At 41.4% G+C, this 27,312-nt stretch overlaps 1 protein-coding gene across 1 annotated transcript in view; it reads left to right on the top strand.

The window, feature by feature from the left end:
* Nucleotides 1–12,687, top strand: part of cdc42 (cell division cycle 42) — a 14,429-nt gene extending 1,742 nt beyond the window's left edge. Inside the window, exons 2-6 of the mRNA XM_060910282.1 lie at nt 2,821–2,966; nt 3,113–3,185; nt 5,125–5,234; nt 5,330–5,527; nt 11,030–12,687. Of these exons, the coding sequence (XP_060766265.1) occupies nt 2,862–2,966; nt 3,113–3,185; nt 5,125–5,234; nt 5,330–5,527; nt 11,030–11,119 (576 nt within the window). The 5' untranslated portion in view covers nt 2,821–2,861 and the 3' untranslated portion in view covers nt 11,120–12,687. The remainder of the gene's footprint in view (nt 1–2,820; nt 2,967–3,112; nt 3,186–5,124; nt 5,235–5,329; nt 5,528–11,029) is intronic.
* Nucleotides 12,688–27,312: the final 14,625 nt, after the last annotated feature.

Genomic DNA, 27,312 nt, shown 5'->3' with positions numbered 1-27,312 from the left:
GTCGCCTGATAACAATACCACCCGAGTGAGTAAAATAATTCACTTGGGTGGACTCCACCAAAATAGCGGGACGAGGTCAAGCCTGACTTCCGCAGATTGCTGGAAGGAAACTGGTGTCCCTCCCTACCCCGCTCCATCTGTGGTTCTGCATCTGCGCGCGCGCTTTTTTTTTTCCTCTTTCTCTCTTCCTTCCCCCCAACAAGTGAGGCAAAAGAAAACCCAGCAGAGACGTAGTGCTTCCTCTTATACAGACAGAGAGCCGGGAATCGCATCTGATGCGCCGTCTCTGCCTCTCTGTGCCTGTTACAGCCTCAGGTCTGTGCTTTCCACGAGTGTGTGCATGGTCGCAGCTGAACGGATGACGTTATGCCAGAGCTTAAAGCTGCAGTGGCCTGTAATCAGGCCAAGGAGGAGGCGTCGGCTGCTCTCTGGTCTGCTTGTTGTTCTGTCATGTTTCAAAATGATTCTTAATTTCATAGAAGCTCAGAAAATCCTGGAAGATTTACTGTGATCAGTCTGACAGGATGTCCATGAGCCGAGCCATACATCGTAGTATCTTGTGCATGCAAATACAGACTGGGATTATTTTTACTTAATCGCGTGACCTACTGAAAGATATTCATGCCCCAGCTGACTTTAATGTTGTGTTCTACAGCGTGATTGATTATACGTGTTATCAAGGTGTGGCGGTTTAACATGAATATTTAATAATCGAGGCATTTCCAAGGTTCATGAGTTCCACTGATTTTTGAAAGGTGTAGTAAAAAAAAAAGGCACCAGAGACATTAAACAGGTCTTATTTTTGCATCAGTTATTTTTGAGGGGCTTCCTTTACATACCACTTCGTTTTCAGTTCACTAAGATTTTTCCAATTCTATGCAAAATTGGTGAGATTCAATAAAAGCGGAAGTCCAAACGGCCAGCACAGATGATTCCATGGATCAGTCCTACAGTGCATGTGTGGACGGACGTTTCTTCAGATCTCCACTTGCAACTTCAGTTCTTGTCTAGATGACATTTACCTTTTAATGCCCAGAAATGGAAGAAAAACTCATAACTGGGGTTTCATCCTGAACCTAACTGTATATTGAGATGATGCAAAGAAAAAAAAAATGAAGCTTGGAAAGTAGTAGCAGATTTATGGTGTGTTGCTGGAATAGTTAATTTGCTTTGCTAATCTTCTAATGAAACAGTACAAAGCTGAGCTCGTAACTTGTAAATCAGTTTTCACCTTTATTAGCGCGTTAATTAGTGTTAACTAGTCAGTGTTGGATGTATATGGTTACTATCATTTATCAGAACTAACAAAAAGAAATGCTGAACAAGGCCACGCCTACAATGGACAGATGACAAGCATCACCTGTCATGATCTGTAGCCATCATGTCTCTCATACTGCCATCTGTTCATGTCCACGTTTTGTTGGCAATAAAATATTTTTCGAGACTAGCTCTGTGCAAAGAACAAGCCGAGCGGTAAAGTGTTAGCGCCTTGACTAGCAAATGAGAAATAAAGTGCATGCTGTGTGTGTGTGAGATGAAAAGCCTGCACCAGTGCAGGCCGAGTTCCTGAAGGTTCTTCCTCTCTTCCCATATCACGTCTTCATCATGTTACTGACAGGCGGTTTATCCAACATGAGCGTGAAACTATAGCTGTTGAAGACTTTACGGTTAAGACACATCAAGTGCTCTCAGAACACTGGTGTACCTCATTTAGCTCAGAAAATACATAGTGGAAAGAAAAGCTGACAAATCATGATCGTGAGGAGTGACTGGAACAGCTTCAGTGCTCCTTAGTGTTAATTCATGCTTTAGTTGGAGTTTTTGATGAAGATGGTAGTGGAGAACGTTATTGAGCACGTTGCTGTCTTAAAATATTCCAGAAGTGTTAAGTTTAATTTGAGGTAAGATCTGGTGACCATGAAGGTCATGGCAGCTTGCACCATTTCCTGAGCCCTTAAAACAGGGGCGGAGTCATCCTGAAAAGGCCATGCCTATTATTATTATTATTATTATTATTATTATTTGCAGTTAATCTGGACAGGATTACATTTATGTTGGGTTCTGGGGTTATTTCCTGCTTTACATTTTACAGGAGCTACCCTGCGGTTTTGTTTCTGTCTCAATTGGCCCTGTCTGCTTTTTTTTCTCCGTCCTTTTCTGAGAAAATTCCAGGAAGAATTATGGACAGTTTTTCACCAAACCTGGAACTCGTCTGAATATTTTAGTCTGGATGCACAGATTTACATGCAGATGTTGAAAAAGAAAGGCATTTGACCTGAAGTTGCTTGCCGTGTTTTAAATTCGTAGCACACGTATCGGTGACCCTCGCGCAGATGTGAAATATTTTTCAAGTCAGGAACTTTTAAAAAAAAAAAAAAAGGGATTTTTTTTTTTAAATAGTTTGATTGTGAATTGTTTTTAAATTGTTGCTGGAACTTTAGTTTGCCCCAAACTGATGAGGCCAGTGTCTCTCATCGAATGCTTTGGGCTTCTTGTTGTGAATGTGTGTTCTAAAAAAAAAAAAATTAGACATCCTGCAGATAAACTAATCCGGTCCAAATAGAGCTCAACTAGAACCAAACTGTACCAGGAAAATAAATTGCATAACAAAGCCTCTAGGATTTTTTTTTTTCTTTCAGTTTATAGGAGCTAGAATTCAGGTTGCGTGCAAATGTGAGATTGAATTGTTTGTTCAGTTGACTTTTTTTCCCCCCATCCATTCATTTTTTTTTCTTTCTCCCATTAAGTGATTATTGTTTAGCATTACTCAGTGCTTCTCCCCACCAGTCATTTTTAATTTTCTCCATTTCTATTTTCCAGATCCTGAATGAGAAGAGTGGACTGTTAAACAAAGCACAGTTATGCAGACGATCAAGTGCGTTGTGGTTGGCGATGGTGCCGTTGGTAAAACCTGCTTATTAATCTCCTACACAACTAACAAATTCCCTTCTGAATATGTACCAACGGTGAGTTGCACTCTCCTCTGTCTGTCTATATATAAAGGTCTTTTTATTTTCTTCTCAAGAAAACGGTCATTGCAAGCTGCCAGTTCCTGTTAAATGTGTCTTTCTTGTATTCTGGTGTATATAAATACATTGGTGGATGTTTTCAGGTCTTCGATAACTATGCAGTTACGGTTATGATTGGTGGAGAACCCTACACCCTGGGACTGTTCGACACTGCAGGTACGGTGCATTCAGAAAATTAAAAATAACATTGCCGGTCGAGATGCTGATTCACATAAGAAAGGGAGGTGCACCGGTGGTGTTGAGCACCGGATCCGTTGTTGTTGTAGGAATAAGAGAACCATGCGTCACTGCATTCCAGGCACACTTCGGGAAGACGGTTTGAGCTTTGAGGATCCTCTGTACGTGTGTAAACTGACAGACAGCTGGTTGCTTTCTCTCAGCCCTGAACTTCCTTTCTCGGTTGCGTGTTGTGGTTGTCACACCTGTGAGACTCGTTTTGAAGTGTGTGGTCGTGTCCTGCTGGGACGTGGATGAAATACTTGGAGTCAGGAGTTCAGTTTTGATTAAATGGTTAAAGCTGTGTGGTTTAGGGGTCGAGCGATTTAACCAAAAATATCAGTTTTTCCTGAAGGCATTTCTACAGTACAGAACTCGTCTTATATTATTAACTGCCGAAAATACAGCAGTGTTGCACTTATTTAAAAAAAAAAGTTAGACTTCAACACTGAAAAGTTTTTCCTTTACAGTTTCAGACTGTGCAACATTTTAAGCATCAAATAGATGCCTGCTTGGTTTTTGTTTCGTCTCCAGCCCCAGTGCAGCCTCTGTACAAAATGGCTGAATCAGCATGCTTTAAAACATGATTTCCTCTTTTCCAAGGGAAAAGATTTTTACTCTTACTCTAAGCCAGTAATGCCTCATTTATGACTGGTTTATTCCAAATGCTACTGTCCATTGATCTTTTTTTTTTTTTAAATTTATTTTTTTTGGATTGGTGACTGATGGTTGCTAGAGGTGGGAAATATTATGATGTATAATGAGATCATGAAATTCACAAAACACTTCCAAGTTGTTGCACATTTCTTGCACTTAAACCTTAATCAGTGAATTTGGTTCAGATTTAGTGTTTTAATTAAAAGCATTTTTTTTTTTTTTAATAAAACCAGCACTCCTGATTTGCTGTCCATTTGTTAGCAAGCTTGTATATCATCATGCATATCATAGAAATGTTTCTTCAAGAATTGTATGATGGTTTTTGTCACATGACCCATCCCTAATTGCTGCGTGTGTCCTGATCACACGGAGGCTGGTTGTTTTTAGTGATGCAGTGTGTGCTCAGTATTTTGGTGTGAAAGCTGGTTAAGTCTTAGCAAGAGCACAAATGTTTATTTGCAGTGTCAGGGTTGTGAAGTTTTTTGAATTTATCCTCACGATGTGATTAGTTTTGTCGTCATATTGAAGAGAAATAACGATGAGTCTGTATTAATTCATTGAAAATGAGCAATGATTTGACACATGAATGTTTCTGCTGCAAGTCTTTTTCACTGTTGCCCTTGAGAGCGTAAACACAACTTCCACGAACAAAAACGGTTTCGTTTTGAGTGTCATTTCATTTCTTGTTTTCTGGTGGAGGAGCGTCTGGTAATTTTGGTTCGTGGTGAAAAGAACTCTTCAGAATGATTTCAGGATCAGGTGCTTCTTGTTTGGGTTTCCTCCAGGTGAAAGGTCGTGTAAAATATGAGCACGCATGCAAGTGATTCTGAGGGTTGCCATATCTGGAATATTGTGTTGCATCCACCATTTTGTCTTTTTGTCCATTTGTTTAAAAAAAAAAATCTTAACACGTTTCTGCAGTGCTACAGCGTTGTTCTGTGGTTCATTTGATTCACTTCCTGCCATTGAAGTGATTCAGAGTCGTTTCACTTTCTCACCCACTGCAGTTAAATCGTGTTCGAGGTGGACTGGAACCAGGGATTTTAATTCATAAACTGTTTAGACAAGACAGACATACCTGGATTTATAAGATGGATTTATACCTGGATTTCCAGGTATAAAGATGGAAATCCAGGTATTTATAAGATGAAATGTAATTCCATCTTGTCTGCAGTTTGTGTTCTCTGTCTCGATTTAACCCAGTATCTCCTCCTTCCAACAGGTCAAGAAGATTACGATAGGTTACGACCTCTGAGTTACCCCCAAACAGATGTCTTCTTAGTCTGTTTCTCTGTCGTTTCCCCTTCTTCATTTGAAAACGTCAAAGAAAAGGTTGGTCTTGCACTCGTCAGCGAAGAATTATTTATTTCCTCCTCGATCCTCCTTGTCTTTCCTTTCTAACGGAAGAACGTCGGTTTTGTTCTCAGTGGGTACCGGAGATCACCCACCACTGTCCAAAGACCCCTTTCCTGCTTGTCGGGACGCAGATCGATTTGAGAGACGACCCGTCTACCATCGAGAAACTCGCGAAGAACAAACAGAAGCCGATCACTCCGGAGACGGCTGAGAAGCTGGCCCGAGACCTGAAGGCCGTCAAGTATGTGGAGTGCTCCGCTCTCACGCAGGTAAGACTTGTGTTACTTTAGAAAGTATGAAATCCAAATCACTCAGGTGTTCAGGTACTTTTGGACATGTTAAAATTGTTAGCGTTTCTACCAACTGTACAGTTGAACAAAACGTGTTGTATTGGTTGAACACCCTGCCCCCCCGGTTGTTTGTTAGATTTGTGCAGATTGTTGCTTTGTTAGATATGAATCATGACTTAAGGTTCAAATTGTTTTGTTGACGCTGATTATGACTTCTCCTTCAAGGTAAGTTTCGCAAAAACACGACTAGTGAACAAAGTGGAAAAATTTGTTCAGAGGCTCAGAGACACAGTTGGTTCATTTCATTGTGGCTTGTTTGTCATGTAGTTACTTCACTTCTAGAGGACTGAGATTTCTCTCCAAGCTTTCCCCCCCAGTTTGGAATTGTTCTGTATATTGCCAAAGTATGTTTGTTTATTCAGGGGTGGACAAATCAGTAGCCCAGAAAATTGAGTTTGGATGTAGCTACGTTTTTAAAAGTAACACATTTCACTATAGTGCACGCTACTTGTTCTGAATCTGACCACCCACTGCACTATACACATCGAGTCGAAAGCTGGCTGACAGTCGAACCCTTTTTTTTTTCCTTTTAAACGAATAATAGTTGTTTATACAGCACTTCTCTAACTAATATGCGCGCGCACAAAAAAAAAAAAGCTGAAGAAATATCTGTAACGCTTCACAAGATAGAGAAACAAAGCCAAGAATCAGTATAGACCCCTTTCACTGACGTCACCCGAAACCGGAAGTAAACAGACCCTGCGCCATTTTGGAACACCAACAAACTCGTGATAACGGCAGCGGTATGTGAACCCACAAGAATAAAGTGGAGTGGCAAACGACTTAAACAAACAAATCTGAGCTGTTTTATTTATGATTTATTGGCCCAACAGTAGACTTGAAAGAAACCTGTGTGAGACTTGGCAAAAACCTGTGGATATAATGGATAAGTCTGTGCATGATCTGCGGACACTTTGAGGTAAGCAAACACAAGAAATTCAGATTTAAAACATGCTAAATTGGCCTCAAGTTGATAACTGTATGAGGAGCAAGCCTCCCAGACTTCTACAATTTTTAATAATAATAACTATGTGTAGGTTATTCTTAATAACAGCTGTAATATCACGAACCAAGCCACGAACAACATAATTGTAAGCCTGTAGCCCTTTGTAGGCTTTCAAGTCATCAGCAGTGTAGGCACTGGGTGTAAACAACAAATAGTTTACAATGTCTGGGTAGCAAACAGATGGCAGAATTGGTGTCAGGTCCTCCTTATGTATCTGACACGGAGAAATAATATAAATCGTGCTGCCTACCAGATTACAGTCGTCTGTTTTATTGTGTCAGTACTAGTATCACTTACTATACTCATCAGTCATAGATTAGTCCAGTACAACATGACCAACTTGCTTTTTTTTTCCATTTGACTGTCGCAAGTTTTTTCAGGCTGGTACAGTCAAAAATTGAAAAAAGTTTTGGCCTACTAAACTAGTCATCGATTCTACTAGTGTATTAATTGGAGTCGACATGAAAACGTTTGGTAAAAACTTTAAACCAGTACAATCTCTTCTTCAAAGTTTCACCAAATGGTTTTATTTATGCAATTTAAAGCTCATAATACTGTATAACTTTGGTCGAGTAAAAACGGAGCAAAAACATGGCTGAATCCTGAATGACTCCTATTTGTTTAAATAGGGGACTACATAGGCGGCAAAATGTAGTTTCTTTTTCCCTGCCATGGAAGCGCACTTGTATACCGAGGAGGAAAGCAATTTGCATTACAGCCGTGAGGCGGCTCGGCTCAGTTTTCTGTTAGAATTTGGTAAAGAAAAAAAATATGTATATATTATTTACCAGCTTACCGGGTCCATTAACATAAATCTGACAGCTGACAAAGTCGGGATATAAACGAACTTTTGCGTTAAACTGTGTGCTTGGATTCACATAATTTTTTCTGAGTCTTATCATATGGGTCAAACCCATCAATCTCAGCCAGTTTCTCCACATACCGTGCCCTTTCTGCAACTGGTAATGTACTCACATAACCCGAATTATCATCCATCGTGTCACTTTACTCTCGCTCGTACTTTGTTTTATATTGAGTGCATGTACTTGGTCTTCCAATATGGCGCCTAACAAAATCTCGCGGCGCGGTGACGTCATGTGAAAGGGGTCTATAGCTGTGAGCAGCAATTTGTGGGGTCCAAGCACAATAAGGAAAGTGGCCCTGATACTTTGGAAATTTCGTGGTACTTGCTTAGTGCTAATCGTCTGAAATGCCTGCTGAAAGCTGATTGGTTGATGGCAGCTATGTTTAAGTAATCTAATCATTCAGAATCCACTTCCAGCTCCAAATTTCAGCTTGATCGAACTGAGACAGCTAATTGATTTAACTCCGCCCCTTATCGAGGACCACACCCCAGAATTTCGGAACATTGTAGCAAGCAGGAACTTTCCCTGCAAGTTCATGCATTCAGTCTGCAGTTCCTGCTGTTTCAGTAAACCAAACTCCGCCCCACTGGGCGTGAGGCAGATGTTTTGAAATCTGGACGTTCGTACTCTTAGTGATTTGACACCAAGGTTGTGAGAATTGACCAACAAATGTGCAGCGCTAAGCTGTCGTACAAATCACGAATCTCCTCCTCGTGACAGTCCCCTTGTGGTTAAACAGCAAGATGAAGTAAAAATGCTCACTCGATTCAGTTAATACGTCTTACTTGTGATGGAACGCGACGACTCGTAGCCAAAACTTCGGCGAATGACTTGCTCGACTTTTTGTCACAACGTTCTTGATATAAAACTTTGAGAGGAGGATACCGATCAGGTATCAGATGTATGCATTTGTTTTCCTTGCAGCTTGTCAGAAATTTTACTTTGCTAGTGAGCTAGCAAAAAAAAAAAAATTGATTTGTCCATTCCTGGTGTTTTTTAAATAGGTTTTTAGCAATTTTTTTTTTCTTCTCAGCATATTGCATGAAGTGAGCTGATCATTAGTTTCACATTGCTCCTGATCTGGAAGGATACTAAAGAACTACGTATTAAAAATACATCACTGTAAAAGATTAGTCAAATCTGAAAGAACCTTACCAAAAAAAAAAAATCCATTTTCATATTTGTACTAAGCATCAGTTTTGCATTTTTGCACGTTTTCTAAATTTGGAAATGACATTGTGCTATATTTAAGACGTGCTAAAAAGCAAGTTATTGCAAATTCACAACCTCCTCTGCCAATGGTGCAAGAGCTTTTGACACAAGTCCCCGTCATTTACATTCTGTGCTCCTGCGGTTCTTTGGGTTTCCTTCCTCTTCACAGAGGAGGCTTTCAGCTCCTTATGTCTCACAGCTGCACTTTTCTTATATCTATCTACACTGTTTTTCTGTTCAGTCTTTTTTTTTTCTTAACGTCTGTTTGCTGTAACTGCTAACCTTGCTGCTTATTCTTTCCCCTTCTTCCTCTGTCTTTGTAGAGAGGTCTGAAGAATGTATTTGACGAAGCTATCCTAGCTGCTCTTGAACCGCCCGAAACGCAGCGAAAACGGAAGTGCTGTATATTCTAAAGTCTCGTTCTCTCTCTTTATTACGTCTAACTTCTCCCCCAGATGTTTGCTGCTTCCTAGTTTACCTCTTGCTCCTGATCGCTAACAAAAGAAGCTTGTCTTATGTTTCTTGCTTCATATTACTGAAGTTTATTTCCCATCTTTCTCTTTGTGCAATCATTTTCTTAAGAGTTCTTCCTTTTCTCATTTTTGTCACCAGTTGTATTAAATGGAGGTTTTGTTCTCTCCAGTTGTGGAGAATTATTACAACTACCACCACTTTTTTTTTTGGGTTTGCTCTCAGTACATTTTTTTTTTTTTGCACTTAAACCTGTACTATTGGGTCACGTGTCAATTATTGCGTTGCTTTTTTTTCCCCCCCCTTCATTTCGACTGTGTCTGAAAGTGGGCGGGGCCAAAGAGGTACACTGATCAAGCAGCTCAAACGCATTGCGCTCAAGCCTTTTATCTTTTTTCCTCTTCATTCCTTATTTCAGTGTGTTATTTTATACTGCAGTCATTGTATCATAGAAATTAAATTCTGATAATATTAAGGCTACACCTTGCAATCAGATGCACCGTCCTGGGATTTACTTCTAATCTTGTGAAATGATTTGTGTCATTAATAAAGGTCAGCTAAAATCGCCATCTTGAGTGTGTCATCAATTCCGAAAATGATTTATGTATTTATTTTGCTGCCTACTGGATGGGAAACATTTATGAAGCATCTGTGTGTTCACTTTTTTTTTTTATTTCTTTTCTTTTTTTTTTGGTATTTGATGATCGAGCAGGGTTTTGTAGCTGTGTCATGCTATGTTAATCCTTTCAGAACGTTCTTTTTGAGAGAGATTTCTCTATACATTTGTACATGTTCCTAATCAAAATGCATGACCTAGACCACACCTGTCATGTGCCGTAATGTTTCGGTCATGATGAGGTTTAAAAGTGGGAGCTAATAGATATGGAAGTGCGTTAATACAAGATAAACTTGGCGCTCCAGTTCATCCTAAAGGTCTTCAGTGGGGTTGAGTTCAGTCAGGGTTCTGTGCAGGACGCTCGAGTTCTTCCTGTCCAGATGTGTTCGTGGCACTCAGATTTGTACGCTTTGGCGTTGTTGTTCTGGAACGATTTTGGGCCCTTTAGTTCCAGTGAAGGGAAACTGTAAAGCTCCAGCGTACAGAGATGTATTGTGTGGGGGAGAACCAAACAGTGATGGTCGGGTGTCTACAAACTTTCAGCCGTGTAGCGCAACTGTGTGTTCGGAGTGCAGTGATGTGCGTTAAGCTTAAACATGTACACCAAATTAAATCTTGTAAAGAGTAGGGTTCATCCTAATGGTCCATGATTTAAAAAAAAAAAAAACCTAGGGCCCATTGAATTTTCTCGTCCTGCATGTTCATGTCTAGGTTACGGATTTTTTTTTTTTTTTTTTTCCTCCATGTGTTTGGAAAGCTGGTGTTTTCGAAATGGCCCTGATCTACCGGAAGTGTCTTGCATTTTGCTTTTTGCCGATCCTCACCGATCATGTTCAAGTTTTTTTTTTTTAACTAAGTTTTGTCTTGTTTTTTCCTGTTTGATCTTTTTGCATCCCCCCGACCAACCCTTGTGTCTCTGAGCTCTGTTTGTGTTACATCCACTTTGTTTTGTTAGAGAATGACCTATTGGCATGTCGAGATCCAAACCAAGCAACTCCTTATGTCGATTTGGATGTTAAGAAAATGTTCTGATGCCTGTCTCTTCTTTTAAGTTTGCATTAACTCCTTAAAGATGTGATGTGTGTTGTCCTACTTCCTCTTTTCAGAATCCCTCACGCATGTAAAACTTTTTTTTTTTTTTGCATCAAAATGTTTCATTCACATTATCACAGCACCTTTTTTTTTTTTTTTTGCGCGTCAGTGTTGATCCGCATTGAGTCTCCATTTTCTTCCTTGCTTTGTGTCCACAGAAAGGCCTAAAGAATGTATTTGACGAGGCGATTTTGGCAGCCCTGGAACCCCCTGAGCCCAAGAAGAAGCGTAAATGCGTGCTGCTATGAGCGTCTTTTTCTTTCTCTCCCCCCTCTTTTTTCCTCTGCTAAGGCTGGCCAACAGCTTTGTACTCTTAAAAAGCAATGCCTAAAAAAAAGTGAGTTTAAATTTTTTTTTTTTTGTGCGCTCTGCAATAAATATAATCTAAAGGATACCCTGCACACACACACATGCGTGCGCACAGGCACACACACACACACACACATGCAGGGCTCAGATCAGTTTTTGAGCTCCCGATCATCATACCACAGATTTAATCTAGATTTACCTTTTAAACGTGTTACTTCACGGTGAACCGGAGAGATGTGGATTTTTGTCATTTAACCAAGTTTTTAACGGCTAATTGCTCACTTATGCGTGCGGTGGAAACGGTTACTAGCATGAGAGAAGAGACATGCTAGTTACCTTGTGAATCCTGTTGTGTAGATGGAGTTAAACCTCTAACCTCTACTTTTACACTAGAACGTCACCAGAAGTGCTTAAAAAGAAGAAAAAAAATCCTCTTTCTTTGCCAATATCCCCACGTCGTAGGCGGTTGGAAAGAGTAACCATGTAAATAAGAGCGGATTATAAAGGACTCGTCGCAAAGAATCTGGTTTTCTCACGCAGGGAACTTTTAACAGTGTTAGCAGAACAAGCGGCGTATCCGACTGCATTGCCAGGGACCACAGAAGCTTTTTTTTTTTTTTCCTCAGAAAACTTGTAATGCATGGAGGTAAGCGCCTCTGGTTTTCTTTACATAGGTTAACTACTACTTTAATAATGTAAGCTGACATGTTGTAGACGCCACTTTTTACCAAAATGTTTTCTCTTCCCCCTCTTTATTTCCCCCCCCAATGGATGTCACTTTTTGTTATCGTTTATGGGCCGGATCCCAGCGAAACACTGATCCACCTGTTATTTCATGGGCGACACAAATAAATAAAATGGTGATAATAGATTAAATTCAGACTTCGGTTTTCCTCTCAATAAATTAACACCATGTTTACTATTGTACGAGTTGCCCAGGTGGGTCAAGGTTGATCTGATTTCCTGTCATTTATCACCAGTTTTTTGTTTTTCATCTCCATGTAAGACCAAATGCTCTGTATGAAGTCTGTCCTTTGTACTGTATATGCATTCTTTTAAAGATTATTAAACTTGTACCTTAATTGCCTTCATATTGTTTACTTCTGTCTGGACGTAATCAGGATCGTCACCTGTTTATCCCTCCCCACCCACCCCTGCCAGAATTTTTTTTTTTTTGCTTCAACTGCCAATAGTACATGTATTCCGGATTAACAATAAGCTCATATGACATGAAGGTTGTAAGTGGAAGAATGTATGATTTATTGAAGGAAATAAACCTAACAAATCCTATTTCTGCCAGCAGAGGGCGCTGTGTGATATATATTATGATCTCAGGATTCACATGAATACCATCAACCATGAAAGAGACCTGATTATCGCCCTCCTTGTCTGAATTGGTTATGTATGTATGTATGTACATTCTGAAAACTTATGAACTACAAGATCTCATTGCTGCCTGATAAACCTGGCGTTTATTTTGATTTGGAAGATTAAAAAAGTATTTCAATGTATGTCTAAGGAGTCACCTTTTATCTTGGAGCTTATCCAGACACGCAGTGTGTTTGCGTTCACATCAGTCGGTTAAAACGCCTCGCGGACTTGAGCTATGTAACATGCTGATCCATGTCGGTTGTGTCAAAAATACCGTGTCAGTGTACAGTATATGCTGTAATGTTGCACTTGACCATGATGGATGAGGAGAGATGCTTTGACGAGCGAGCACTACCTCGGTTCTAGATCAACACTGCCTCCCTGAGGTGTTGATAAATCGCCTGTCTTCGGAGAGGAGAATGCGTGTCGTTCTTGCTGTGTTGAGATTACAAACAGGCGAACGAGGATTTCAAAAGCGTATGGATGCACTGGAGTCCTTTTAAACTTTTCATGTATAAATTGGTTTAAAACATGGTGATTTGTTTTACATTTTTAGAAATATCACTCAGGTCCAGTGCGTGTCTTTAAAAAAGCAAGCCTAAAGTATTGACATTTAGGTCTAAAATATGCCCATGAGCAAAATAAATTATGTTCACATTATGCAACAAAATGCAGGTTGTATGATGCAGCTGATTTTAGAGGTAAAAGATGAACCTTCCATTGGGGGGGAAAAAAATTTGCTTTGTGTGTAGAAGGTTTTCAAATAGCTACCAGAGATGTATGCTGCATTGAGATTGGCATGAAGGCGTTAAACCCCATCTCCTTCTGTAGAAAATCAAAACTATAGAGTAAGGTTGTGATGGGATTTTAAAAAAAGTGTTTCACTAACAGGGTGGAAAGTCCACCATGACAAACAAGAAGTTTTAAAAATGTGAGCTGCTGATGAGGTGGAACTTCTGCTCAAGGGTTCAACCAGGCCAAGTGTGCTTTGTGATGCTGGATCAGTACAGTAAAGATATTCTTCACATCATGGCATAAATAATAAAACAAAGCTAATTGCATGTGATTAAAAAAAAGTCATACCCAACATAGTCCTAACACATTTGTAATAAGCGTGTATACACTACTGTTCAAAAGTTTGGGGTCACTTTGAAATGTCCTTATTTTTGAAAGAAAAGCACTGTTCTTTTCAATGAAGCTCACTTTAAACTAATCAGAAATCCACTCTATACATTGCTAATGCGGTAAATGACTCTTCTAGCTGGTTTTTGGTGCAATATCTCCATAGGTGTATAGAGGCCCATTTCCAGCAACTATCACTCCAGTGTTCTAATGGTACAATGTGTTTGCTCATTGTCTCCAGTGTTGCCAGATACTGCTGACGTTTTCCAGCCCAAAACATGTTCAAATCCGCCAAAATGCACTTAAAACCGCCCAATCTGGCAACACTGATTGCCTCAGAAGGCTAATGGATGATTAGAAAACCCTTGTACAATCATGTTAGCACAGCTGAAAACAGTTGAGCTCTTTAGAGAAGCTATAAAACTGACCTTCCTTTGAGCAGATTGAGTTTCTGGAGCATCACATTTGTGGGGTCGATTAAATGCTCAAAATGGCCAGAAAAATGTCTCGACTATATTTTCTATTCATTTTACAACTTATGGTGGGAAATAAAAGTATGACTTTTCATGGAAAACACAAAATTGTCTGGGTGACCCCAAACTTTTGAACGGTAGTGGATGTTGACCCGGAGTCAAAAACACTCTCCACTTCAACCAGGTCTTCATTTTGAGGGACTCGAAATGCTTGTTTTCATCTGGATGGGGACGTAATCTCGGTCTCCCTTCGTGCTTGCTTGTATCTGTTCAGAGATTGACTGACTATAGGGGGAACTCCTGTCTACATATACAAAGAAGCATACCACGGTTTGAGCTTTACTTCACCAGTAGAGCAGGGGAGTATTGAGTTGACTGTACAGAATCCCTTTACACATTCCTCGAGTGTCTTGGACGATATCTGTCAGCAAGCACATGTGCTAAATAGCTGCAGAAAGCGATTAATTACGCCGTGTGTGGAATGGCTGGTATTCTTTGCAAGGGCTTTTTTTTTTTTTTTTAAATCTAGGTGGGGGTGACCACCTGCACAAGTGTCCTGGTTATCAGTATTTCTATCATAATACAGGCTGCTCCTACTGACAGCTGTGCCAGGATGGACACGCACGAAGTCAAGTTTCCATGCTCCAGCTGTGTTGTCACATAAACTCTCCATGCTGGTTTATGATCATCGTAGTTTTGAGTTCACTGATTGTAGAAACCTTTTTGGCCTGTAAAGAACATGGACGTATCGTGAATGCTTATTTGATGCTTGCTTTTTGTAGCCTTAAGAGAACTCGTTACGGATGGCATTTAGCAGACGCTTTTATCCAGAGCGGTATAAAACATACCAGGCGTATCCTGGGGTTGCTCAAGGGCACTTCAATTATTCCTGCTGGTCCAGGGAATCGAACCAGAGATCTTTTGGTCCCAAAGCTAACCTCTAGGCTACGGCGCTTCCCAATGGTTCTCCATCATTGTACATGACAAAGCTAGACGGCCTTTCAATTTCAGAAAATCGGTGAAATTTAGTTCCGTCTGAAATGTGGTCGTTGTGATGTGTTTTTCTGTAATATCTCAAAATATCAGGCCATTCTGTGGCTGGGAAGTTATTTAATTTGAGGGGATTAAAGCAAATGTGTATGAAATCGCTCGCTTCGTGCAGTCAAGCAGGCAGAGGAAGTCTGCGCCCATGCGCAGGTTTACCACCTTCTTTTGGGTTTTACAGCAGCTGGCATCTACAGGTTTCCCTTTGAGCGTGCACTGACAGTTCCATCATTCTGTCGCTCAACGAACAGCTGATCACACCGAGGTGCTCGCTGAGCGCCGATATTTATTAGTTTGGTTCTGAGTTTCCTTTCCTTTGCAACATAATGCTTTTTTTTCCTCGCTTTCCATTACTGTAGTCAGTCTTTCACGTCCTCCGTTTTTCTCTCCTGTTTCAAATTTGTATCCCACAATGCCTTGCGTGAACAGGGAAAGCCCACCACGTGATGTGATGCATGACGTAGTATCTTGAATTGGGTCATGGTGAAGCAGGAAAAAAATAGTGCAGAATTTAGGGCCCGTTTACACGAGGACGCTGTCGGGTAAAAACGACTAAATGTTTTATCGGAAGTGCCTTTCGTCTACACGGGGACGGCGTTTCTGAGGCTGAAAAACGGCAAAAATTGAAAACGCTTTCCAGAGTGGATAAGTTAAAAACAGCCCCCGTTGCATATCCGTCTAAACTACCCAATACGCGAAACTCTGCTCACGTCAGGTACGCGTTTACGTCATACATATGTACATATACTGTACATGCCAGCCCGGGAAGTAAGAAAGTAAGTAAAAAAGTAAGAGCATGTCTGATTACATCGATCCAACGGACCTTCAAGCTGCTCTGGCAGCTTTAATAAACGTCCAGGAGTCCTTCGAACATCTATACCGAATCTGCACATATACCGTTAATGAACAGAGGCGGGTATAGTATGCTCTTACTTTTTTACTTACTTTCTTACTTACCATAGCCAGAGTAGTCAAAGTTTTCGCGGCGCAGATGTGCAGATCAGACAAGACGGAAGACGTTGCGCATGCGTGCAGACATAGCGGAGGTCTTTCACAGCACCACCTAGCCGCCTGGCATGCACATCCAATTGAATTCCACACATTTATGCGTCACCGTATATACGCAGATTTCCTCCTTGAAAACGGTCCTGTAGACGCGGAAAAAAGTGAGAACGAAAACGGACTTTTGCGTTTTTGTTTCAGACCGTCCCCGTGTAAAGTGGGCCTTAGGGCCACATGGCACTAAAGTCATTAATTGTTCTATTCGAAAAAGCTAATAATATTGGAAGTCTGTGATTTGGAATTCAGTAGCTTTCGGTCCACTAAACAAAAATAATTAGGTGTTGGGAAAATTCTTTTTATGACCTACACTTGAAAAATCTGAAAGGCAGTCTACTTTTAGGCCATGTACACACGTAGCCGGGTATTTTTAAAACCGAACATTTTCCCCCCCTCCGCTTATAAAAATATTTTATCCACACCACCTCGTCTTCGAAAAAATCCCTTCCACACATAACCAAACATCTGCGTTTTCAATCACATTCATAAGCATTCCAAACCTGTAGATGGCATTATTTCCCCAAATCCTACCCCCTAATCACATCAGAATAGCCCTCTGTTGGCGTCACTTCCGCCTAAACATAAAACATGGCGCCAAGCTCGTTCGTCTGGACAGAATTGCTTCTAAACACAATTTTGGAGTCTAAACTTCAAAAGACGCAAGAAAACGTTGATTGGGAATCTTGTCAGTAGTTGGGCTTCTAAAATTAAACATGTAAATAGCACCTGCACAATAATTAACGCTTTCAAGGCACTACTCCGATCCATTACTCTTTGTCCATGCTTAATCTGGCTTCTGCAGTAAACAAAGGTCGCACGTTTGACGTCAGGGCAGATTTGTTGTCATTTTTTTGGCGCAGATTGTGACGTTCTAAAACGCAAAACTCCGGTTATCTCTGTCTACACGAAAAGGCATACATGGAGTTTTCAAAAATCTTCACTTTGCCCGGAGTTTTTTTAAATATTCGTTTTTGATGTGTTTTCATGTGGATGACAGGCCAAAACGTAGAAAAATATCTTCGATTTAGCAGATACCCGGCTACGTGTGGACGGGGTCTTAATCCTGCTCGAAAATTCTAGATTCTGATTGGTCGGAAGGTGTTGATTAAATCATTTTCATTAATAGGAGTTCTGCGATTAGAAACTATTATGTAGTTTCCATTCTAGCAACTTCCACAGTAACTTGTTTGAGCGCACGTATTTAATTGTGTGTGTTTGACTTTTTTTTTTGGAAGGGGTCTCCAGTGTCAGAGCTTACTTTTGACTTTGGAAAGTTTACGCTTTACAGTTTCTTGGTAACGTGTTGTGGGCTTTCCACAATGTTAAAAGTAGCTCCAAACAGCTTTTTGACTCCGCCTCATCACACTACTGTCGTTGATGATTATTTTCCTATTAAAGCACGTCCCCAAGCGAGAGACTGGTAAACCAGTATTACCCCTTTCCCTCATCACTTTCAATTAGCGCAGCTGTTTGCACACTCCATGCATATCCTCCAAGGTGTGATCGAAGCAGGATTGATGCTGTCCAGGTCTACCGCAATTAGATTTCATTGCACGTGCTCCATTAACATGTTCTCTCAGTTCCCAAAAGTCTTGTTTAAACAGTGCATCAATCAGATACAGCAAGCCATTAGTCATCGAGTGTCAACTAAAGTATTGTCCATGTGGCTGCTCTGGACTTTTTTTCCTGGCCTTAATTTTTGCCACAGTAGAGAGTAGAGCTGACTCGAATCCAAAACAAGCACTTTGACGTTTGTTTCTATGGAGAGCAGCGTGATCTCTCCCTCAGGATGGCATTTTTCTTGATTATGGCTGATCACATCTTGTTTTAGCCAGCACCTCTGGGAAGCCCAATTAGGCCCAAAAGGCCAAACCTGGGGCACTAAAACAATTACAGAATACTAGATGGTTTAGAAAGTGAATATTGCTTGAGGATGGAACCCCAGTTTTAGCTTAATGGTGCTGTCAGTGGTGTGTCAGGAGTAAGTCAGCGCAGTGGGAGATGAAGTGTAGATAAGCCCCTTGTGCTTTGGAAAAGGGCTGAGGGAAGCATCTGATACTACACGCCAGTCAAAGCCAAACATGCTCGGGATTTGTTGAAAAGCGAGCCTGTGGAGTGAGACAGCTATGCTACGATGAAATATTGCAGAGTCATAAATCAAAAAGCCCACATCTCGCGGCCCCTCCTCTCTTCCCGCCCTTTGGCCATTTGTGCCATGGCAACGTGTGAAGCCTGAACTCGGGAAGGTGCATACCTACCGTGGCTGCATTGTAGGAACACGCATGCTGTCTTTACACTGGATAGGTTAAAGGAATGCATCGTGTTCTCCTCCTCCTTAACTCTGCTTTCGTTTTTCTTTGCACATGACCCTCAGAACAACCGAGATAGATATATTTACTTTTATAACGTGCATGCTCGTTTTAGGTAGATTTAGCCGTTTATTTTTTCGCTTTTAATGTACACTCACGTACTTGCTATTTTACGCAGTCATCAATCAAGAGCTTCAGTTAATGTTCACACATCAGAATGGGAAAAATTGTGATCTCACAATGAAGTGTGACTTTCTTTCACTGTGCCATGGGTGTTGGTTTGAGCCAGACGGACTGCTGGTTCGACGAATTCAGAAACTGCTGATCTCCTTCCTGGGGTTTTCACACACAAGTCTCTACACAGAATGGTGCGAAAAACAAAAAGCGCCAAGTGACTGGACGGCAGTTCTGTGGGTGGAAACAAATGCCTTGTTAAGAGAGGTCAGAGGAAAATGGACAGATTGGTTTGAGCTTTTTTTTTTAAACCAGGAGCAATATAGCAACTCATATAATCACTCTTTACAACTGTGGTAAGCAGAAAAGCATCTCAGCATGCAACAGCAGAAGACCACATTGGGTTCCACTTCTGCAGCCAAGAACAGGAATCTTAGAACCAAGAACAAGTTCCTATTGAAGCGGCCGGTGCGTGTATCTCAGGACCTATTTTGTGTCCTGGGACACCACACCAGGACTTCGTGCAAAGCTAAAACATCTTAAAGACATTAATTTTGTTGGGCCTCTGAGAAGTTTCTTTTGAGCTTTTTGGCATGCTCTGTTCTTTGAAACCGATGCCGAAATCTGCTAGCGCAAGGTAATTAAATATTAACGCGAGTCTGCTTTTACATCATGCGCATGCATCATAAGACTGTTTAATGTTATCCTCTGGTGCACTGTTAAAATCAAGAATGGGATTTTCCTTCTAAATCATTTTCAATGGGTGTGATGGTAAGAAAAGCAGACAGAGCTACAGGGCCTGCTCAGTGCATTTCTCACCCTGTCAGTACGTGGCCCTGTGCCAGCTTCGGCATGAGCGCCCTCAGCGCAACAGCCATGTTTAACAGCAGGGAAGCCAACAGTGACGAGTGCCATGCTTCACTGTGGCTTATTATGACAGTGTTTTCGGGATACATACGTTTCATTCACGGGCCGTCTCATCTGGTGCAGGATTCGAATCCCAACAGGTGTTCAGGGTGTCTGTGTTGACCAAGATGATTGAGCATCCATAACGTGAACACAGGGCAACCAAGTCCAAACTAGTGATGCCAGCCAGCATGCACTCATGGTACAGGTGGCTGGAGAAATCCTGGAGAAATTATGTGTTGTACATACTATATTACGTCCTTCCCTTGGAAAACAATTTTGTATTATTTGCCACACCTGCATTCTCAATTACCAGGTATTGATGTTGGGTTGCACAGGTCATATTCCAAGTTTACAGCTGCACCCAAAAGACAGCTCTGCTCACACCATGGAGAATTTTGATCTGTCGAACCCTGTTGGGCTTCTGGTCCACTCAAGACCCTAAGAACCACCACCATCAATCCATGAACCGTAACCGCGTATCCTGTGCAGGGTTGTGGGCAAGCTGGAGCCTATCCCAGCTGACTATGGGCAAGAGAGGGGTTACGCCCTGGACAAGTTGCCAGGTCATTGCAGGGCTGACACATAGAGACAGCCAATCATTCACACTCGCACCTACAAGTCAATTTTCGAGCCACCAATTATCCTAACCTGCATGTCTTTGGATTGGGGGGGGGAACTGGAGCACCCAGAGGAAACCCACACAGACATGGGGAGAACATGCAAATTCCACACAGAAAGGCCCCTGTCGACCACTGGGCTCGAACCCAGAACCTTCTTGCTGCGAGGCGACAGTGCTAACCACTGCACCACCGTGCCGTCCTTAACCGCCACCATTCTCTTTGTAATCCAACAGAAGGGGTTATTAGTTTTGTAATATTCTCCAACCCTGTATTTTCAATCACAGGGCATGATATTGGGTTATACAGGTAGCACTCCACTTTTATTGATTTGCAGCAGCAACAATAGGAACCTGGACAGGTTTCATGGGACCTAATCATGGACCATTCTTGGACCCCTTGGGTTTCTACTAAGGGCCCAAAGAATCCATCTTACCTCTCACCACTATTCTGTAGTACGCCCTTCTTTGGATCAAACCTGGGCATGAAATTGGGTTTTACAAGTCGGATACCATGATTTACGCTTTGGAAGCTAAATTTGAATCCGCATATCTGAATGGTGATGCAACTGTCAAATCTGGAAGCGTGTCGAAAAAGGAGGGGGTGGTAGGAGGTGAGATGGCGTCTTCGGGCCTTGAGTACACAGGAAGACCAACAGGGTTCTACAGTTCTACAGTGCCCAGGGTTCTACTGGACACTAATAGGAACTTGGATGGGTAACAGGGCTTTTAATCAAGGACAATTTTGGACCCTCCCTGTCTCTTCTGAGCGTTCACTGCCTACCACTATACTTTATTTGGCCAATTCTTACAGTTCTCCACACCTGGATTCTCATCAGAGCTTGATCTCAGGTTGTGCAGGTCACATCACAGATTTGCAGAGTTGTTTTTAGCAACTTTATGGCCCCTGACACTCCCCATGGACAATTTTGTCTTGTAGTTTTGTCTTGTCCCTTGGGCTTCCTGTCCACTCGTGGCCCAAGGAAACCTCACCTCACACTGCCACCCTTCTTTTGGGTCAAAATTTTTTTCATATTGTAAACACCTGTGATCTCAATCACAGGACATAGTGCTTTATACATGCCACATATTACAGATTTATAAGGGACACCTATAGGAATTTTAGGTCCCCAGACAAAACACTCATGTTCTGTAGAACCTTGTTGGTCATCTTGTGTACTTGGGGTCTTTTGAACCATTCTCTTTATTATGCTCTTCTCTTGGACCCCTGTTTCGGAAGATTCTCCACACCTGTGTTCTTAATCAAAGGGCGTGATCTCGGGTTGTAAGGGCCACATGCCACCTTTACAGAAGTCCCGGGACACCTATAAAGTCCCCTGACATCCCCACCAATTTTCTGTTGGTCTTCCTGTGTGCTCAGGGCCCTAAGACCCCATCTCAGCTCCTACCACCCCCTCCTTTTTTGGCACTCTTCCAGATTTGACAGTTGCATCACCATTCAGATATGCGGATTCAAATTTAGCTTCCAAAGCATAAGCACATGGATTGGAAAAAGGCTTCATATATCAATTCTAGATGGATGAGCCATTGTGGAAGCATTCTTGTGGTTCGTGCTGAAACAATACTACACATTGAGGGGCTGCCGGTGCAAAATCCGGGGGCTCGCCTCGACTTGAAATTCCGCAACGATTGTTTGAGACGCCCACGATGGCATGTTTTTCAAAAAGAATGAGAATAGGGAAGTGTGAAATTCAGGCTCGCGCTGTTATTCACACGACCATTTTCTGCCACGTTCTTCAGAGATTGTGCACCGAGGTCTTTTAGGTTTACCACAGAAACTCCACACCTGCACTCTCCTGGGAATAAATCCAACAGGATGGGGTTGTCAAGAACCAGAGGATTAAAAGTATTGTTTGCTACGTACATGCACAGGCTTCTCTAGTCACTTTTCATAATACGATATGGATGCCGTGTCTCTGGGGGACTTCAGTAAGCTTGTCCTGGAATTTTAAAAATGCTTCGGTATGCGTTCGCTGGTCAGTCTAGTAAGAGTTTGACTCACCTGGGAAAGGTGGTGAGATTTCGGAGAGGAAATGCATCATGTCCTCCAAAAACTTGACCTTTATGACACGTCAAGCATCATCACTTGTCGAGGTACTTGGTATTCAGTCGCATATTGTAAGGGCCTTGCTTGTGGATTGCACAACCTGGTGCTTTTGCAATGGGGAAGAAAATGGACGGAGGAGGAGGGTGGTGGTGGTGGGGGGGGGGGGGAGAAATGCAACTGTCATCACAAACAAGAAACATCTGTCTCATTTGTGTAACTTGTTTTCTTTTAATATGAGAAGTATGTTGGTGGAGATCTGTGAGTTTTGAGGCAAGCCTTGAAGGAGAGACCAGTGCACTTTGAGTCTGCTTATCCTTTTTTCCCCCCGTTTGCGATTCAGGCAAAGTTTCGGAGCGGCCATAACCCGTAATTTGTCAAACGAAATGCCAAACTCGAAGTGGAACTCTCAGAATTAAATATATGGAAAGTTTGAAACGTTGTGGTTTTGTATCAGTTTTGTTTTCGAAGTGCACGTGATTGTCAGGAGGCTTAGAACAGCGATGTAAAAGTCGTAGATCCTTACCTAATTACAGAAAGTTTTCATTTCCGAAAACAAAGTCATATTAAAAAAAAAAAAGTAGCTGAAAGGCTAAAGCCTCTGATCTCGAAGACCCTTTATTGAATTGTACCTTGATAATCATGTTATGTCTTAGGAAAAGCCTTTACAAATATTAAATTACTGTGTGGTATTTCGGTCAGAGGCGGTAACAGGACCATTCTGGATTGTATGACAGGATTGTATTTCGCCGAGCCTAGTCCTTCCCCAGGTCTACAGATCTATCCACATTTTGTCTTTTCATTTGTTTTGAGGTGATACCTAATATTGACTTTAATTATTTCTTAATTTAAGATACAACCTTGAGGAAATGTAGTCATTGATACCGTCTTTCAGTAACACCACGTTGGTTGTATCTCTCCAACTCTGGGGCTGCTTTTTGTTCAGCAAAGCTAAAAAAAAAAAAAAGGGGGGGGGGGGGGGGGTTTGAGAGAATCCAAAGGATGTGCTGGTATTATGAGGATTTTGTGGCCACAGTGATGCCCCCGTTTTAATTTTGCCTACCATAATCATGCAACTGCCTCCTCTTTTCAAGCTGCCCCCATCCTCCTACCATAATCCTGAGCTTATTAGAGCCAGACCTTTGAGAAAACCTGCTGTAGGTCTATTAAAAAAAAAAGTTCTGGAAACCATGTGCTCCTCTTCCTCAGATGCTGAATTGTACAACCCCAATTCCAAAAAAGTTGGGACAAAGTACAAATTGTAAATAAAAATGGAATGCAATAATTTACAAATCTCAAAAACTGATATTGTATTCACAATAGAACATAGACAACATATCAAATGTTGAAAGTGAAACATTTTGAAATTTCATGCCAAATATTGGCTCATTTGAAATTTCATGACAGCAACACATCTCAAAAAAGTTGGGACAGGGGCAATAAGAGGCTGGAAAAGGTACAAAAAAGGAACAGCTGGAGGACCAAATTGCAACTCATTAGGTCAATTGGCAATAGGTCATTAACATGACTGGGTATAAAAAGAGCATCTTGGAGTGGCAGCGGCTCTCAGAAGTAAAGATGGGAAGAGGATCACCAATCCCCCTAATTCTGCGCCGACAAATAGTGGAGCAATATCAGAAAGGAGTTCGACAGTGTAAAATTGCGAAGAGTTTGAACATATCATCATCTACAGTGCATAATATCATCAAAAGATTCAGAGAATCTGGAAGAATCTCTGTGCGTAAGGGTCAAGGCCGGAAAACCATACTGGGTGCCCGTGATCTTCGGGCCCTTAGACGGCACTGCATCACATACAGGCATGCTTCTGTATTGGAAATCACAAAATGGGCTCAGGAATATTTCCAGAGAACATTATCTGTGAACACAATTCACCGTGCCATCCGCCGTTGCCAGCTAAAACTCTATAGTTCAAAGAAGAAGCCGTATCTAAACATGATCCAGAAGCGCAGACGTCTTCTCTGGGCCAAGGCTCATTTAAAATGGACTGTGGCAAAGTGGAAAACTGTTCTGTGGTCAGACGAATCAAAATTTGAAGTTCTTTATGGAAATCAGGGACACCGTGTCATTCGGACTAAAGAGGAGAAGGACGACCCAAGTTGTCATCAGTGCTCAGTTCAGACACCTGCATCTCTGATGGTATGGGGTTGCATTAGTGTGTGTGGAATGGGCAGCTTACACATCTGGAAAGACACCATCAATGCTGAAAGGTATATCCAGGTTCTAGAGCAACATATGCTCCCATCCAGACGACGTCTCTTTCAGGGAAGACCTTGCATTTTCCAACATGACAATGCCAAACCACATACTGCATCAATTACAGCATCATGGCTGTGTAGAAGAAGGGTCCGGGTACTGAACTGGCCAGCCTGCAGTCCAGATCTTTCACCCATAGAAAACATTTGGCGCATCATAAAACGGAAAATATGACAAAAAAGACCTAAGACAGTTGAGCAACTAGAATCCTACATTAGACAAGAATGGGTTAACATTCCTATCCCTAAACTTGAGCAACTTGTCTCCTCAGTCCCCAGACGTTTACAGACTGTTGTAAAGAGAAAAGAGGATGTCTCACAGTGGGAAACATGGCCTTGTCCCAACTTTTTTGAGATGTGTTGTTGTCATGAAATTTAAAATCACCTAATTTTTCTCTTTAAATGATACATTTTCTCAGTTTAAACATTTGATATGTCATCTATGTTCTATTCTGAATAAAATATGGAATTTTGAAACTTCCACATCATTGCATTCCGTTTTTATTTACAATTTGTACTTTGTCCCAACTTTTTTGGAATCGGGGTTGTAGAACTGTGCATGAGTTTTTTTCTTCTTCTTCTTTCTAAAAGCAATCGTCAATGCAGTGAAGTGCATCTTTGCGTTCAGTGCAGGGTTATTTAATAAATTAAACCGAAAGCGTCCGCATGGTTGGATGGAATCTACTACTTCCACTTTTACTGCAACGCAATTTAAGAGTTGCATCTCAAGCAGAAAGGTAATTGACAGAGTCCTAGTGTCTCCTCTACTGTCCCACCCGATATCTCACCGCACACATTTACAACAAAATACCTTCTGTTTCTGTCATCACCGTGAGCGTTATCCTCAAGTGATCTATATTATAAGCTTAGCGATGTAGATCTTCATCTTTATCTCCTGACTCATGGATGTCGTGGTAACGAGCCCTGTGCTTATAAAAAGCTTCATTGGGACAACAGCTGAGCCAGTGGTGATGTTGAGGTGAGGGCAGAGTCACGTTTAGTATTTTGGAGCACCAAACCACACGTACGTGATGGCCAACATCCCTCATTCCTGCCACATAGTTTCCATAAATATTTATTGTTCTTGGTACGATGAGTGCAGTCCAGCCCGTGTCACCAGGCAGCTGGGTGTACAAGCTGGACATGTCTCACACTGACCTCTGCCTTTTATCTCTTATTCAGGCTCCAGAAGTCTGAGTCTATGACCAGTGTCAATCATTTTACTCATCAGTATTCTGTGGTTTTATTGCTTCAGCTACTATTATGTTCAAATGGAGGCACCACGCCTTATTTACTTATCAATCATTTAGTAACGTTATAGCATGCTACCTTATTTTCAAGGAGAACTGAAGGCAAATTTTTTATTCTCAAAATTCTATTTATCTCATTTTATTAAATATCGGAATGCATTTTTGATCGCTATTTTGTCGCTGCTATAGCAAGTTATGAGTGTTTGAAATATGCTCTGTAATATATCAGTCCATATGTCAAAGCAATGGCCGTAAACGAGATTCGTTGAGACCTGTGCGAGACATCGTAGGACGGAAATAAAACGTGCAGCGGAAATCAAAGTGACCGACGTCTGCCAACGTTGTCAAAAGACGCGCGTGCCCTCTTTCGAATGCTGACGTAATCAAGCCGGAAGTTTTGTTCATTTTGATAGCAATCAGGAAAGTTTGAAAAAAAAGTAGGCAGTAATCGTCATTTAAACTCGTTTTTGTGCAATATTTCGTTTTGAAAACAGTTTTCAAAATGGCGGCACTGACACCTGGCTGACACTTGACGTTTCGAAGTCTCACACAAGTCTCGTGAAGATCGCGCGGATAAGCGACGCCTACCGTGGACCAAACGAACTACATTCAACACGGCTAAAAACCGAATAGGCCGATAAGTATAATATTTAATTGCAATTAGTTACCAATACGAGTCACGATATAAGGTTACTAAAACCGAAAACGTAATTGAATAACACGTTAATTAAGAAATAAAGCAAGTTTAAAAATGACTTCAGTTCTCCTTTAATAATGTTCTTTTGAAGAAGAAGAGAAAATAAATAAGGCCATCAATGACGGCGTAGCGCACTCTGGCCCCGTCTAGTCCAGAAGGAGCAATCTAAAGTGGGCCACCTTGCGCAATAAATGTTGCATGCTATATATAGAAGCGATATCCACCTTAGGAATACCGACCTCTTTGCCAGAAAGGATCCAAAACGGCGAGGAATTGACCGAGAAGAAGCGATTTTTGTTGAACTGTTGATCATTAAGGCTTAATTAGTCCATAACTTCATTAATAATTGTAATGAAGCAAATCTGAGTAGAAGTTATATACACCCCTACCTTCATGCCAGAAAGAATGAAAAGCGGTGAAGAATTGAGGGAGAAGAAGTGATTTGTGTGGAAACTGCTCATTAGGGATTGATTAATTACTCCATATCTTCATTATTAATTGCAATTATGCAAATTTGGCTGGAAGCTATATGGAGCCCAGACAGACCGACCTTCCTGCCAAAAATAATAAAAATCGGTGAAGAATTGAGACAGAAGAAGTGATTTTCGTGAAATGTGGATGATGGATGGACAACGGACAACAAATGATGGCATAAACTCATCACCTGTCAGCCAGATGAGCTCATAAGTGAGAGTCGTGTGTAAGAGAGAGAGAGAGATATTGATGTAATGCACTTGGACGAGCATCACTGGCCCAATAGCAAGCTTGTG

This window comes from Neoarius graeffei, chromosome 26 (assembly GCF_027579695.1).
Source record: "Neoarius graeffei isolate fNeoGra1 chromosome 26, fNeoGra1.pri, whole genome shotgun sequence".
NCBI lineage: Eukaryota > Metazoa > Chordata > Actinopteri > Siluriformes > Ariidae > Neoarius > Neoarius graeffei.
The sequence above is the reverse complement of the archived record's forward strand: the minus strand, read 5'-3'. Positions and strand labels throughout refer to the sequence as shown.